Source organism: Microtus ochrogaster, chromosome 6, assembly GCF_000317375.1.
Source record: "Microtus ochrogaster isolate Prairie Vole_2 chromosome 6, MicOch1.0, whole genome shotgun sequence".
Lineage (NCBI taxonomy): Eukaryota > Metazoa > Chordata > Mammalia > Rodentia > Cricetidae > Microtus > Microtus ochrogaster.
Genome location: NC_022013.1, coordinates 26823701 through 26839097, shown reverse-complemented (window position 1 = coordinate 26839097; position 15397 = coordinate 26823701). Strand labels below are relative to the sequence as shown.

Genomic DNA, 15397 nt, shown 5'->3' with positions numbered 1-15397 from the left:
AAGTCCGGTTTTATCCCATGCTTTTTCAGACCCAGGCCAGCTGGCCTTGGTGAGTTCCCAATAGAACATCCCATTGTCTCAGTGTGTGGGTGTACCCCGCTGAGGAGTTTTACATCCTGATCCACAGGCAGGAGAAGGAGACTGTGAGCCACTAGCCTTGAACTTCTGAGACCTCAAAGCCCGCCCCCACAGTGACACATTTCCTCCAACAAGGCCATGCCTCCTAATAGTGCCCTGTGGACCAAGCATTCAAACACAGGAGTTTGTGGGGGCCATTCCTATTCAAACCACCACTTTTCTCTCCCTGACCCCCATAGGATTGTAGCAGCAACATAAACCAAAATGCATTTAGTTCAGTTTCAAAAGTTCCCACAGTCTATAACAGCCTCAAACTTGTTTAAAAATCCAAAGTTCAAAGTCTATTCTGAGACTCAGCAATCTCTTTTTGTTGTTGTTGGTTTTTCAAGACAGGGTTTCTCTGTGTAAGAGTCTTGGCTGTCCTGGAACTCACTCTGTAGACCAGGCTGGCCTCGAACTCACAGAGATCCGCCTGCCTCTGCCTCCGAAGTGCTGGGATTAAAGGCGTGCGCCACCACCGCCCGGCTTCGTAACCGCTCTCTCCTGTCCTTTACTCTAAAGCTAGAACCATGTAGCCTAAGCTGTCAAGTTCTGCTGCCTAGTGGGGCTGGAACATGGTCCCCTTATTCCATAACACCTTTACTAGCTTCCTGGGTTTAATGGTTTCCTTCACTGCCTAAGCTTGACTCTCCTGGAACTTGCTTTGTGGACCAGGATGGCCTTGAATTCTGAGATCTTCTCGGTTTAGTCTCCTGGGTGCTGAGATTAAAGGTGTGTACCAACATACCAGGACCTAAGCTTCTCTTTAATTCCTTTTCCCAAATTAAAAGCTTAGCTGGGTGGGGGCTCGCCCTGAGGTAAGCACTCTCTTTATTCCATTTAACATTAGACTTTTCTTTAATCCGTGAGTCATTTTATATGCCACAAAATTTAGATTATATTTACCACTTCATTTAGAATCTTTTGTATAAAATTATGGTCACATACTGCATCATAATTTGTTTTAATTTGACTCTGAACTATAGAATAACACTAAAGATCACTGGAAGGAAAAAGCAACATAAAAACCATATATAGAGAATTTAGAATAGAGTTTCCTTAAACAGAGGGATAATGCCTCTACCAGACACCATGGGCTGTCAGACTTTAAAAAGCCCAGCTCCAGGTGTGAGTTACCTCCCTTTATGATATCGGTCAAGAGTACTTCATGGATCCTTCAAACAATGCAGGCAACTTCTCTTGCCCATGACAGCCCAGCAGAACTCTAGGGTAAGACCCTAGTGTTAAAACACTGTATACTTGAGACACTAAGTATAGAAGTGAAGAAATAAAGCAGCACTGGCCTGGAAGTTCCCTTCCTATTGGCTGGGTTTCAGAGCTCAGGCTTGTCTTGCGCTCACAGCAGCCCTCCTGCCTCTGTCTCCTGAATGCCAGGGTACGGGTGTGAGCTGCCCAGCCCAGCTGAATTGTAGATTTTTAAGTATACATCTACTACAAGTCTGAATTTGTATTGGATACCAGGTATGGGTAGTTTCTCTCTCTCTCTCTCTCTCTCTCTCTCTCTCTCTCTCTCTCTCATCTTCTCCCACCCCTTCTCCCTCTCTTTGACTCTCTCTTATCTCTGTCTGTCTGTCTCTCTCTGTCTCTCTCTGTTTCTCTCTGATTCTCTCTCTCTCTCTCTCTGTCATCCCTCTCCCTCCATTTCTCTTTAATGCTAGGAATTGAATCCAGGTCCTCAGGCAAATGCTGTATCACTGAGCCACAGTTCCAGCCCATCCTCCATTCTCTCTCTCTCTCTCTCTCTCTCTCTCTCTCTCTCTCTCTCTCTCTCCCTCCCTCCCTCCCTCCCTCCCTCTCTCTCCTCTCTCTCTTAGCCCTTGATTTTTCCTATTTATTTTTATTTTTAATTTAATTAACTTATTTATTTTTGGTTTTTTGAGTTTCTCTGTGTAGCCCTGGCTGTCATAAATTCACTCTGTAGACCAGGCTGGCCTCTAACTCAGAGATCCACCTGCCCCTGCTTCTCAATTACACACAGGAACTGTGTGGTGGAATTAATTGCATGTACTGCCACCACCCAGTCTATCCCCCTTTTTAAAAACTAAATGTCCATGATAGGGAGAAAGGTTCCTGTTCCTCGGCTCTGACCCCAGACCCACTTTCCAAAAGTAAGCTCCAAGCAGGACAAAGGACCCTCTTCACTGGCGGGACCTCGACCTCAAACAGTGATAAAAATCCCATCCCACAGGACTGTGGGAGGACGCTGTGTGTTCTTGTCCACAGAGCCCTGACTGAAAGCACATTATTATCAAGCCGTAGCAACCACTGGCTCTGAATTCACCCTTCAGAGAACACTTCTCTGGCTTAGCGGGTGGGGGTGATGTGTCTTCCATTTCCTCCTGCTCCTCCTGGCCCTCGAAGCTGCGCCTTGCTCTCCCTGGAACTATTGCCCAGGTGAAGAGACTCGGAACCGATTGAATGAATGAAAACTTGCCTTTCCAAGTTCATGGCGTTGGGGTGCTCCTCCGTGACTGCTGTAGAGTCCTCTCTTGGGGTGCTCCTCCGTGACTGCTGTAGAGTCCTCTCTTGGTCTTTTCTGGCGAGGAAGGCAGTGCTGCTCCACGGCCGCGTTGATGCATCTCTGTCCCATCCGCAGATCATCTTACCTTGGTTAATGATGACCGACAAAGTGCACGAACAGACCCGAGCCTTGGGCACTATCTCCCGACTGCTGAGGTTTATTTGCAATTTCTCAGAACTATCAGTGAGTATTTGAGGTCGCTCGCGGCAAGGCAGACGCAGCAGGCCTTGCATCTCTGTACAGGGCCTCTGGTTGAACCCGGCTTCTGCAGGAGCCACTGAAGGGCAGGTAGACAGAGTATGTCCCACTTTTCTGCTTCAGTGTATTTCTGTCCCTGAGGACCAAGAGACTTGATTTGTTTTTTGGTTTCTCCTGGACTTAATAAGCTCCAATAAGCCTGGTTGGGGTCCTTGGCCTAGACAGCCGATGGAGACCCAGTGCCCACTGGGTAAGGTGTTTCAGGGCTTTATCTGTTCCTTTCCTCATGTTGGCTAGCGATGCTTTCCTTGGCCAGGACAGTGTGGGGTAGGGAGGCATGGGGCACACAGAGGCACACAGAAGAATGTGGAAGGAAGGAGAAATTTGGGGTGGGGGATCTTCGGGGAGAGAAGCTGCCTCGGGATGATGTGGTGACCATTTCTGCTTCCGTCAGCACATGGTATCGTTCTCCATAATCGGGAGGCTGATCGGGACCTTCAGCATCTTCTGCCTGGATCCCAACCAGGATGTCAGCTCAGGAGCGCTGGAGGCCCTGTATTACTTGTTCACCATCCTTGTGCTTCAGAGAAGTAAGTGGGTGGCACTTGGGTGGACGCCTGCAGCTGGACCCACTGAGCTGGTGGAGACCTGCATTGTTTTAGATGTACCCCCAAAGCTGGGCCCTCTAGCGGGCGCACCTGAGAGGGGTTAGGATATGCCATGACGCAAGGAAGCCAGCTGATCAGTGGATCAAACCTAGAAACTTTACTTGGATAAATGCCAGCCCCATCCCAGATACTATGTCCTTTTCAATGACAATCTTGTGAGGGGGCAGCTAAGCTTACTTTTGGGGGTCCACTTGGTACTTCAGTATTTCCTAGATGTCCCCTCCCAACCATATTTGTAACACTAGGAAAGTAAGCATCTTTTCTTGGGGAACAAATGTGGGGATATTTTTCTTTTCATATTTTTTAATTAAAAAATTTACTTTTTATTTTACATACCAACCCCAGTTCTTCCTCCCTCCCCTTCTCCTGCCCCACAACTCCCTCCCTTCCCACCTCCATCCACTCCTCAGAGTGGGTATGGCCTTCCTTGGAGAGTCAACAAAGTCTAGGATACCAACTTGAGGCAGGACCAAGTCCCTCCCTCCGTACCAAAGCTGAGCAAGGCATCCCACCCCAGGGAATGGGCTCCAAAAAGTCAGCTTATACATCTGGAATAAGTCCTGGTGTGACTGCCAGTCACTCCACCCAGAACAGATCAAGTATATAACTGTCACCCACATTCAGAGGGTCTAGTTTGGTCCCATGCAGGTTCCCCAGCTGTCAGTCCAGAGTCTGTGAGCTTCCACTAGTTCAGGCTGGCTGTTCTGTATCAAACAATCATGGTCACAGAGGTACCAAGGCATTTGTAACCCCCCCCCCCCCCAAAGGCAGTTTCTTGTGATTCAATGAGGATGATTCAAGTCCACATCTTGTCATGGTACAGGAATCGGGGCCAGCTTCAGTCCCAGCCCACACCCTCCCTTCGCCCTTCACTTAAATGCTAGAGAACCCCCTTTATTCTTTGGGGCGAGTGCTGTTTAATCCATTTGTCTCTACTGCTCTCAGAGACCTGGAGGAGAGATGGGAGTGTGGGTTCCTTTTCCTCTGATGAGGCTTAGCCCCTTATTTGCTCCTTTTGGATTGGAGGTGTCAGACCGAAGACAGAGACGATCCTGAAGGACTTACAGAAGCATTTCCGTGGCAACTGGCTGGCGAACATGCAGAACCTCACACTGGTAACCCAGATGCCCACCGTGCACGGGATGCCCAGAGCGGGAGGGCTAGTAGGTCAGAGAGGGGTCTGGGTCATGGATTATAGAAGTCATAACTGCAACAAACAGAAGTGTTTACAAATCCAAGTTCTCAGGGACAGGAGGCTAAAGGTGTAAGGTGCGTTCTAGTGACACTTAGCTGTGTGAAGTTTGAGGTCACCAGGGGGTTTAGAAGACAGGGCTGGTGTCTCTCCGTGTCCAATGCCACACCACATCTGACTGCTCTGCCTCCTGAGTAGCTAGCTCTTCAACCTGCCCACCCCGCCACAGCCCCATGCCACCGTTCTGAGTCCCCATCACTTCTCGCCTGGTCCATACGGTAGCCTCTAACCGAAGGCTCCATTTCAGTCATTTTTCTGCCAGGCCTTTTCCACATGTAGGTAGAAAAACATTTCAAACTGCGCACAAACTCTCCATTGGCTTTCTCTGAAGTCTGAACCTCCTCAGGTGGTCCCCCAGGACCTTGACAGTCTGGTTCTTGCCTTACCTGCCCTGCCTTGTCCTTACTCAGCCTCCTCATCCTGCTGGCTCCAATCTTCTATGTAAGACACAGCAGTCACACTGAGGGCCTTCCTGCCCCCAACCTTCACACATTCTGCCTCATTTCTGGAACTTCGTCCCCTTTTTTGTCGGTACTGTACTCCAGGAAGTCTTTTCAGTCTTCGGGGCTAGCTTCAGCGCCCTGCCACAGCCACTTTTAGCATTTTCCTCCACACCATCTTCCCTCCGTCCTAACCCTGGATGATGGTGAGTACACAGAAGGCAAAGATATCGAGCATCATTTTATCCTGCCCTCCCTAGATCCCAGAGTTGGCACCAGCATTGCTTGACCCCAATGGGCTTCATGTTTGCAGATTCCTATGTGAGGCAGGCCTGGCTTTCTACTTCCTTGGCAAGGCTGTACATGTTTCCAGTGGGCTCACCTAACTGCATCTCAAGTTTAGAAATAAAAAGGCCTTTGGTATCATCTTCTGTGTCACATTGCCTAAACTATTGCTCTTGCTTGGGGACATCAGTGTTGGTAACGCATTAGAGTTGACCTCAAATCAGAGATGCTCCCTAGGCTGCCTCCTAATGGCAGCCTGTCTGATGGGTCTCTGTGGATGCCCAAGGTTTCGGGGCAGTCTTCGGGCAGATGCTGGAATGGAGAGCCCCGTTCTTCTTTCAGTTCTTCAGGAAATACCTGACCCCTGTAGAGAGAGCCGATGTGATCATGGTGGCCATGGAGGCCATGACCAGTGGCAGCACAAATAATGTCTTAGCAGCCTCTAAGACGCTAAAGATCATTCTGAAGTACCCTCTTGAAGAAGTTGCCAAGGTAGGCACTGGTGGACACACTGCTTCGATATCTTTCTGTCCTGTTTGGGGGTCTTGATCTATTTCCTCTCCACTTGAGTGTAAGGAATCCCAAGTGCCTTAACCCGGAAGGGAAAAGTCTATATGGTGAGCTGTTTTGCAGTAGTGCGAAAGGCATTTTTGTGGGGAAGAATGAAGCAGGGATGCAGAACCGAATGGGACTAATGCACCTCAGAGCCAGGCATGCAAGGGAAAGAGGGTAAAGATGCTTGTCACCCTCTTAGACACAGCTCTCGAAATATACTTCTGTATTGTCCCCTGGCTGGTGTTCGGTTCTCGGCATCCCACAAAGAAGCAGCTCTCTGTCTTTTGTCAATTTTCTCCCATTACACCCAGTTATAGCAGCCTTGGTTCATGGCATAAGCCAGGGACAAGAACACACCATGTTATACCCAAACTCCAACCTAGACAGGTTTTCGTTACTTTAGACATAGCTTTTTATTTGCAAACTACTTCCTTAAAAATAATTAAAATCAGACTGGATGGAGAGTTCAGTACTAAGAGCAAGTTCTGCTCTTCCAGAGGACCCAAGTTCAGTTCCCAGCTCCTGTATCGGGCAGCTCATTTCTGTAGTTCCAGCTCCAGGGAATCCTTTGCTTTTAGCCTCCACAGTCACTGCACGTACACACAATTAATATAAAATAAGAAAGGCTCAAAGAGGCCATAAGCCTTGGAGATGGAAGTTTCTGGACTTCGTGCATGACAGATAATGGTCTAGCACAGCAGGTTTTCAACCTTCCTAATGCTGCGACCCTTTGGTACCGCTCCTCATGCTGTGGTGACCCCCAGCTATGACATTATTTTCGTTGCTACTTCATAACTGTAATCTTGCTACTGTTACAAATAGTGATGTCAATATCCTATTATGCAGGATATCGGATCTGTGACCCCTGTGAAAGGGTCATTCAGTTGCCAAGGGTCTCACAGCACAGGCTGAGAATCGCTGCTCCAGTCCGTGCAGGTGTGCTAACTCTGACACTGAGGGAGATAAAATCATCCCTTTTGTTTCCTAAGTGAGGACAGAAAACGCAGGGAAGATAAAAATCATCCTCTAAGTCACAAAGGTAACTTTGGAAGCGTCTTTCAAATCCAAAGCTTCAGAGCCCATGCCACGGAACACGAAGCAGCCTCTGCTCCATAAGCCAGTAAACAGAAGAGCTAGCCAGTCCCTCTGTCTTCAGAGAGGCAACACCTTGTCCTACAGTCTTGTCTTCCACTTCCCAAGTCATTCTTCCTTCATTCTTCGTGACATATGTTCCAGACATGGTATGGCCCTCCATGGCTGCTTTCTATCTGCCCTTCTGAAGGTCTGGAGGTCACAGGTCCACAGTCCTCTGGGAGTGGCTGGCCAGGGCGGAGTGCCGCAGACGGGTGTGCTCGGGCCTGACACTGAGCGCTATGCTGTCTGCTACTTCAAATGGTGATTCCCACTCTCAAAACAACCAATTCCCCTCCCCCCTGTTCTTTCAGGTGCCAGAAATCATCCAGTTAATTTGCTTCCACATAGACAGAGTCACCGATAAAGCTGCCCAGAGTACCATAAGGAAGACCTTCCACTTGCTGGTCCAGTCTCACACAGACGAGGTCATCCTGACGCTGTACAAGACAGAGGACCCGTCACGGAGGTTACCTGTCCCCTCAGCTACACATTTACAGGCCGCTAGTTGTCCTTTTAATGGGATATCTGTGTGTGCACGCACATGTTCAAATGTGGCTGCAGGTGTGTGCAGATGTGCACACGTGTGTGCAGAGGCCAGGGGTGAGGTCAGGAGTCTCCCTCAGCCACATCGCATCTTACTTTTCAGAGACAAGGTTTCTCACTGAATCTGGAGCTCACCAGTTCAGCCCCAGGGACTTGACCCTCTGCCTCCCCCGTGCTGGGGTTATGGACGGGTGCTGCTGCATGCCACTTTGTGTGGATGGAGCTCCAAATGCATCTCCCCAGCCCCAGCTTATGCTTAAAAATCTACTCAAGATTGAATATCTTCTTATTTATTTGGAGCAGAGTGATTCTAAGAGTTGTCTGCCATACTGCAGAAAATCTTTTTGTTTGTTGTTTGTTTGAGACCAGGTTTCTCTGTGTATCTTTGGCTGTCCTGGAACTCACTTTGTAGACCAGGCTGGCCTCAAACTCACAGAGAGCCACCTGCTTCTGCCTTCCAAGTTCTGGGATTAAAGGCGTGTGCCACCACACCTAGCTCTTATTGCAGAAAATATTAGAAGCATGTATAATTTAGAGAATGCCAAAAAAAATAATGTTTTAAATATCAGCCAGTAGAACCTTCTGTTATCATTTGGGTATAATTTATGATTTGTCTACCTTCTGAAAGCAGTTTTTTTTTAAAAAAAAACTATGTATATAATGCATGCTATGTTATATTGTATATAACAAACATTATATATAACATATACTTATTATATATAATATATGTATAGTTAAGCCCGTACTATATTTTCTAATTTGTGTGCTTTTTCATTTACTGTTTTATCTCAAAGTTTCCTAAATTATAACCATTTAATAAGTAAAAGTTTAATGGCTTCTTAATCTTATATTGTAAGGCTATATTGTATTATAGTTTTCTTTTTAAAATAAAACAAAAATTAAAGCTTGTGGCATGCGCCTTTGATCCCAGCACTCCAGAGGCAGAGGCAGGTGGGTCTTTGTGAGTTTGAGGTCAGCATGGTTACAGAGGGAGTTCCAGGACAGCCAGGACTATTACACAGAGAAACCCTGTCTCAAAAACAAACAAAAAGTTAACATATGTGTAGCAATCACTTTTTAAACATATAGTTAGATGGATTCTCTAAAAGTCTGGTCACAACAATCATCACCACAACAATGATGGCGTGTCCATGGCTACCGGTCCTCAATTTCTAGGACCAGCCCCTTCCTGAACCCTCAGTTGCTGGCAGCCACTGGTCTGTCTTCTAGCCCCATCATTTTGCCTTTTTAGAGTGTTCTGTATCTACAACCATATAATACGTGGATGGCTTAGCAAGTGAAGGTTCTGCCCCCAAGTCTGATGATCCGAGTTCAAACCCTGGGGCCCACATGGCATAAGGAAAAACAGATTCCCGCAAGTTGTCTTTTTAAAATTTAATTTAGTTTTTTGAGTATGGGTGTTTTGTCTGCATGTGTGTCTGGGCACAGTTTACATGCCTGGTACCAGCAAAGGCCAGGAGAAGGTGTTGGATTCCCTGGAACTGGAATTCAAATGGTTGTGAGCTGCTACATGGGCTCTGGGGATTGATCCCAGGTATTCTGGAAGATCAGCCAGCGTTTTTAACTACTGAATCACTTCCTCAGTTCTGTAAATTGTCTTTTAACACACACACACTCCCACACCTTTATTTTATTTTTTTCCACACCTTTATTTTTAAGTAGTTTTAGTTCTATATATGTATATATGTACATGTCTGTATGTGAGTTTGTGCACATGAGTATAATGCCCATAGGAGCCAGAAAAGGGCGTAAGATTCCCTGAAACTGGACTTGTAGGTGGTCATGATGCTGTCTGACGTGAGTACTGGGAACTGAGCTTGGGTCCTCTTCTAGAGCAGTATTTGCCCTCGATCTCTGAGCCATCTCTCCAACCCCCAACAAAAATTTAAAAATTAAGTATTTTTAAAAGTAAAAAAGAAAGTTTCTTTATATTTGTAGTTTGATAAGAGTGTTTATCACAAATGCATATTAAATTTAGTTAAAATTTTTATTGCATCTATTAAAGTGATTGTAATTTTTCTTTTTCATCCTGTTAATGTAACAAATTGTACCTTTTGGACTAAAGGTCTTTGGTCTTCTTCTTTTTAATTGTAGCTAATATATCTAAAATAAGTTTCTTTTTATTTAGAATATAGCTAAATCTTTGAGATATTTGGCTGTTGTATGTATTTGTATTATTCTTTTTGTTTTGTGGTTGTGAGGACCCACTCGAGAGCCTCATGCATGTTGGGTAAACACTTTGCCACAAAGCTAGACCATGTGTTTTCATCCAATCTAAAAATTCATGCCTTTTAATTTGTATATTTAGACCATTTACAATTAATGTAATTGATGGTTTATTTGGATTTTTGCACCATTCTGTGATTTGTTTTCAGTCTCTCTGTTTTGTCTATTATAGTCTCCTTTTCTTCATCTTTTTTAATTATTTTAATTCTTCCATATATTCCATTTCTCTTTTCTTTCATTTTTTTGTTTTTGCTTTTCAAGACAGAGTTACTCTGTGTAGCTTTTGGAGCCTACCGTGGAACTCGCTCTGTAGACTAGACTAGGCTCAAATGTACAGAGATCCACCTCTCTCTGCCTCCTGAGTGCTGGGATTACAGGCATGTGCCACCACCACCTGGCTCTGTTTTTCTTTACACACTCATTGGAGCAGATTTTACCTTTAACTTACTAGACAATTATGAATTTATATGGCCACACTCAGTCTAATAGCTTGTATCTATAACTTTAGGGAAGGAAGATAGAGGAACTCCCTTTGCCTTCTTGCTTCATATGATAGCTGTCATTCACCTTGCACTTACGTATACTGAAAAAACTGCCAATAGCTACTGTTTTCCTTTTCAACAGTCATGTATATTTCTTTCATTTTTTTGGTTTGGCTTTCTGAGATAGGGTTTCTGTGTGTACCCTTGGCTGTCCTGGAACTCACTCTGCAGACCAGGCTGACCTCGAACTCACAATGATCCGCCTGCCTCCACCTCCTGAGTGCTGGGATTAAATGCATGTGCCACCACTGCCAGACAGTCATGTATATTTTTAAACTAACTGGAGAATGAACCATTACAGTTACTCAAATATTTGCTATTTCTGTTGCTTTTTATTGAAGTGCCTACTTCACTATAATAAAATTTCTCCTCAGCTAAAATCTTTTTATTAAAATTCACCAAGAGCATATCTTTGGGTAATAACTTCCCTTAGTTTTCATTCATTTGAGACTGTTTCCTATTGTACCTTCATCTTAAAAGATTATTTTCACTGGATACAAAATCTGGGCTGATACTCCTGTCCCGTCCCCACATGGTTTCCTTTGTCTCAGGATTCCTTGAGCCTTTCTCTCTACCTGAGTACTTGAGGGTGACGGTGGGGTTGTGTTGGTTTGCACACAGAACTGGGGAAATCCTTCACTTACTGCCTCTGAAGGATCCCTTCCAAGTCTTTTAAACTCTCTTTGTTGATACATAGCACAGTTATCAGGGCCAAAAATGAGCCAGGGAACAAGGACAACAACACGGAGGTTAACTAGGCTGTGGTCCAGCACTGAAGGCCTTATGAGGTTTATACAAGGCCCTGATAGTTGACTCCAGCTCCTCAGACCCAAGCTAAAATAATAAAACAGGCCCTCAACAACAGTAGTGATGTCTTCCTTACCTTACCCACCAAGTCACATGTCTCTGTGTTCCAGCCAGCCAGTTTCCAGTCTGCAGCTCCTCCAGAGTCACCGAGAAGGATTTGAAAAGAACAAAGATCTACTCACACTGTCTGACTCACAGGGCCCCATTTTCCCACTGCTGGGGGCCGGGGGCCGGGGGGGGGGGGACGACGACAGAATTTCACCCAGAGGGTCTGTTCCCTGTGTCTGGTGCACAGTTTTGCTCTGGGGTCATCTGTAGGTCAAAGTTGGGAGATAAAAGAGAAAAAACAAAATCTGGATTCTTACTCAGTGGATTTCTGCATTTTGGCTTCAGTCTCCAATCTGCCTGTTTTTATAAATCTTTCAGGATCTAATCAAATTCAAGTTTTGGAAATTAGATTGAGATAGTTGATAGTATTATTTGAGGCTCTGTATCTTCATTGATCTTTCTGTGTAGCTGTCAATCACAGAGAAAGTTGAAACTGTGTTTTCAAGTGTCTGTTCTAATCGATGGGAGAGCTAGGCTAGGGTGGGCTGTTCATTCTTGGTGGGCAACAGAAACTAAAATTGCTTATTATTAATTTCTAATAAATGTTCTTTTTTATTTATTTTATTTATTTCTAATAAATGTTCTTATCATGGGAAAGGAGTTTCTGTTTTATACTGCTCATTACAATAGACAAACAAAAACAGAAAACAAGAATCAACTTTAAATTTCACCAAATACCCAATGACGTACCAGCACAAATCTTTAGCAATTTAGTCCCCAAGTGTTAGTTATTTTGATCAATTTCTTCTTTTTAAATAATGACTGGGGAGAATGATCTTAAAACCTCCTTTTAAGATTTAGATTTTTAATACTTATGAATTAGTAAGATATAGTTGTCAATTTTGACGTATTTTGAATAAATATGAAAAAATAAATGTTTTTTACTACATGCAAAATTATTATACAAGAGTGGTTAAAATATGTTAGCAAACCATTTACATGTGAATGTATTTATATTTACTGAATCTGTTAAATTCTTGATATTGTGTCCCTAGGTTTATCCAGTTTGTTAGAACTGGGTATTGGCCCCCTGGATTGTCTATAATTTTATAATATTTCATTTTGCCATTGTCCCACACTTTGCCTTGCCCATTCTTTTGCTGACAGTCATTTGTCGTCAGGGTTTTTGCTGTTATTATGGTACAGTTGCAACATTCTTATTCTGACACCATGTTTAGATCTTTCCTTCTCCGTATCCCTTGCTTCCCTTGTGAAACAGGTTTCCTTCTCCCTCTGAGGCTGCCCTTTAGTTTATCCTCAGTAAGAATCTGCCCAGCAGCCCATCCATTTGTTCATCCAGGCCATCTTCCTTAAACAAGAGACTTCCTGTGGAACTTGCAGGTTGAGGTTTTGTTGTTGTCCAACCTTGGAAGCCTGACCTCTCATCTCCTGCTGTCTGCGGGTGCTGTTAGGAAGGAGCCATCAGCCTAACTGCCCTCGGACAGAGAATGGCCATTCTTCCCTCTGCCTTTGTCCCTAGAGCACATGTCATGCCACGTTGCCAGCAGTGAAATTCTCTTTTTTTTTCTCTTTTTGAAAAATATTTTTAGTATGTGAGCATGTGTGTATGTGTGTGCATGTATGTGTTGTGTGTGAATGTAATGTGTGTGTGTGGGGGGGGTGTAGGCCAGATGACACCTTGCATGATTTCAGGAGTTAGTTTTCTTCCTTCGCATCGTGGGCCCTAGTGATAGAAATCAGCTGGTCAGGTTGGGGTGAGCGCCTTCACCTGCTGAACCATGCCTGAACATCTTTCTTCACCTCTTATCATCTTTTTCCCCCCCCATTTATGCCTTGTTTTCTTCTTTTGTTTTCTTTCTTTCTTTCTTTTTTCTTTTCCTTTTTTGAGATAGAGTCTATACTGGCTATCCTAGAACTCACTCTGTAGACCAGGCTAGGCTTGAACTCACAGAGATCCACCTGCCTCTGCCTCCTAAGTGCTGGGATTAAAGGCACATGCCATTCATTACTCCTGGCTCTTCTGATGTTTCACAAAGTCCTAGGTTACTTCAGGAGGATATTAAATGGAGTTGATTAAAACTTGATTGTAGGGCAGTAGTAGTACCGTTAAGCCCAGCACTTGGAAGGCAGAGGCAGGAGGATCTCCAAGTTCAAGGTCAGCAGAAGCCTACAGCATGAGCTCCAGGACAGCCCAAACAGAGAAATCCTGTCTCAGAAAACCAAAAGAACAAAACCAACCCCCCACACACTTTATTATTTATAGAAAATAATTTTTTTAGATATTTACTTTTGTTTTGCTTGTGGTTTTTGTCAGATCCAGATGTGCAAAGATATGCTAGGTGAAAACAATGATGTCTGTGAGAGTCTCTGCAGAGGACAGGGTGGTAGGAGACTGAATGGGGCTGCGACGGGAAGAAGGGAGGCCATCAGCCCTGCCCCAAAGTGATGCGATTTGCACTAGCATTCCAGAAGGAGGCCGGAAGATTCTCTCTTTCTATCTCTCTCTCTCCCTCCCTCCTTCCTTCCTTTCTTCTTTCCTTTCTCCTCTTTTTCCTTCTCTACTTCCTCCTCCTCTTCTTGGGTGAGGAGAGGGGGAGTCTGTAACCAGGATGACCTCAAACTACCTGTGTGGTTAAGAATGGCCATGAACTCCCGATCTTCCTGCCTCCACCTCCCAAGTGCTGGTATTATGGGTGATATTATGGGTACGTGCACAACCACACCAAATTAGTAGTGGCAGGGATTGATCCTAGGATCACACATACTAGGCAAGCACACAACCAACCGAGCTGCATCCCAGCCCCAGATGCAGAGTTGCTATAAAGCCATAAGGTAAGAACTTGACCTGATGTTCTCAAGGGCCCTCCACAAGCTTGGTCTTAGATGTTCTCAGGCCCAAGGGTGAAGTGAATATTTTCCTATTTGCCTATATTTGACAACCATAGGACAGGGAAGCCTTGAGGTGATGAAGTAGCAGAAAGAATGGAAAGAGAGGCGGCAGGACAGGATGGAAGTGGGGAGCTGGGCTGGGCTAAGGAGCTGAGAGCTTTTCCAGAAAGCAATGTAGATCAGCGGAAAATGGGTTGCCTGTAACTGTTGGTGGCTTCTGTCTCTACAGAGGGACAAAGAAATCCTGGGAAATCCTGGATTCCTTTCCTAAAGGCTACCAAGTGATCATGAAATATCTGCTACAGAAGCTGATTTCACCCCAAACACACACGGACCAGGAGACCAGCCATGGAACAGAGCTCTCAACACTGATTGTATGGAGGGGCAGGTGGGGAGGGCTGGGAGCTGGGAAGGAAACACAAGGGGATTTCTGTTGGGCTAGCCTGGGCTTTATGGACTAGTACCATTTCGGGACCCAAGTCTCTTCTAACAGCGACAGGGTTAGAAGGAGGGTTTCCAACCAACTGACTTACCTAAAACAGAAGAGTTAGATTCTAGTTTTGAATATGGGGGGGTGCAGTGAGGGGAGACAAACATCCCGGGCCTGCCCGAATGCTCAAGGATGCTAAGAAACTAAAGCAAGACCCATAGTTACAAGAGCACATAAAGGCGGTCCAGAAGCAGCCTGGCGGAAGTCGGCTCAGTCTTCACTCGCTGGCAACACCGGCAACGGCACTGGGCAGGCCTATCCAGGTGCTAGGAACTATGAGTGACGATGAAGATGATGGCATCGTACTCTCCCCACTCCAGGTCACCAAGGCCATCCATGAGCTGCTGCTGATCCCGAGCCAGCAGTCGGAGGTGCAAACCTTCTTCGCCTCCCTGTTTGTGGCACTGCTTTTCCAAATCTCTTTCCTGGTGACTAACGAGAGCACCGAGAGCGAGGACAAGCTGCATGAAACTGTTAGGTACCCTGGATCCTGGGCCAGTGTGCTAGGACCTGTGATCTGGATGCCAGCATCTTGGCGCCTCCGCTGGCTTGGCCTTTTCCCATCCCCCATGCTTACTTTATCCCTCATACATCAACTCAAGAAACCTTCCTAGGTTTT

At 45.4% G+C, this 15397-nt stretch overlaps 1 protein-coding gene across 1 annotated transcript in view; it reads left to right on the top strand.

Moving 5' to 3' along the window:
- The window catches only part of LOC101988512 (maestro heat-like repeat-containing protein family member 7), a 37433-nt gene that overhangs the window by 13322 nt on the left and 8714 nt on the right, over positions 1 to 15397 (top strand). The window contains exons 8-14 of the mRNA XM_026779782.1: positions 2735 to 2842; positions 3312 to 3447; positions 4552 to 4640; positions 5845 to 5994; positions 7503 to 7657; positions 14518 to 14662; positions 15099 to 15256. Coding sequence (XP_026635583.1) covers positions 2735 to 2842; positions 3312 to 3447; positions 4552 to 4640; positions 5845 to 5994; positions 7503 to 7657; positions 14518 to 14662; positions 15099 to 15256 — 941 coding nt within the window. The remainder of the gene's footprint in view (positions 1 to 2734; positions 2843 to 3311; positions 3448 to 4551; positions 4641 to 5844; positions 5995 to 7502; positions 7658 to 14517; positions 14663 to 15098; positions 15257 to 15397) is intronic.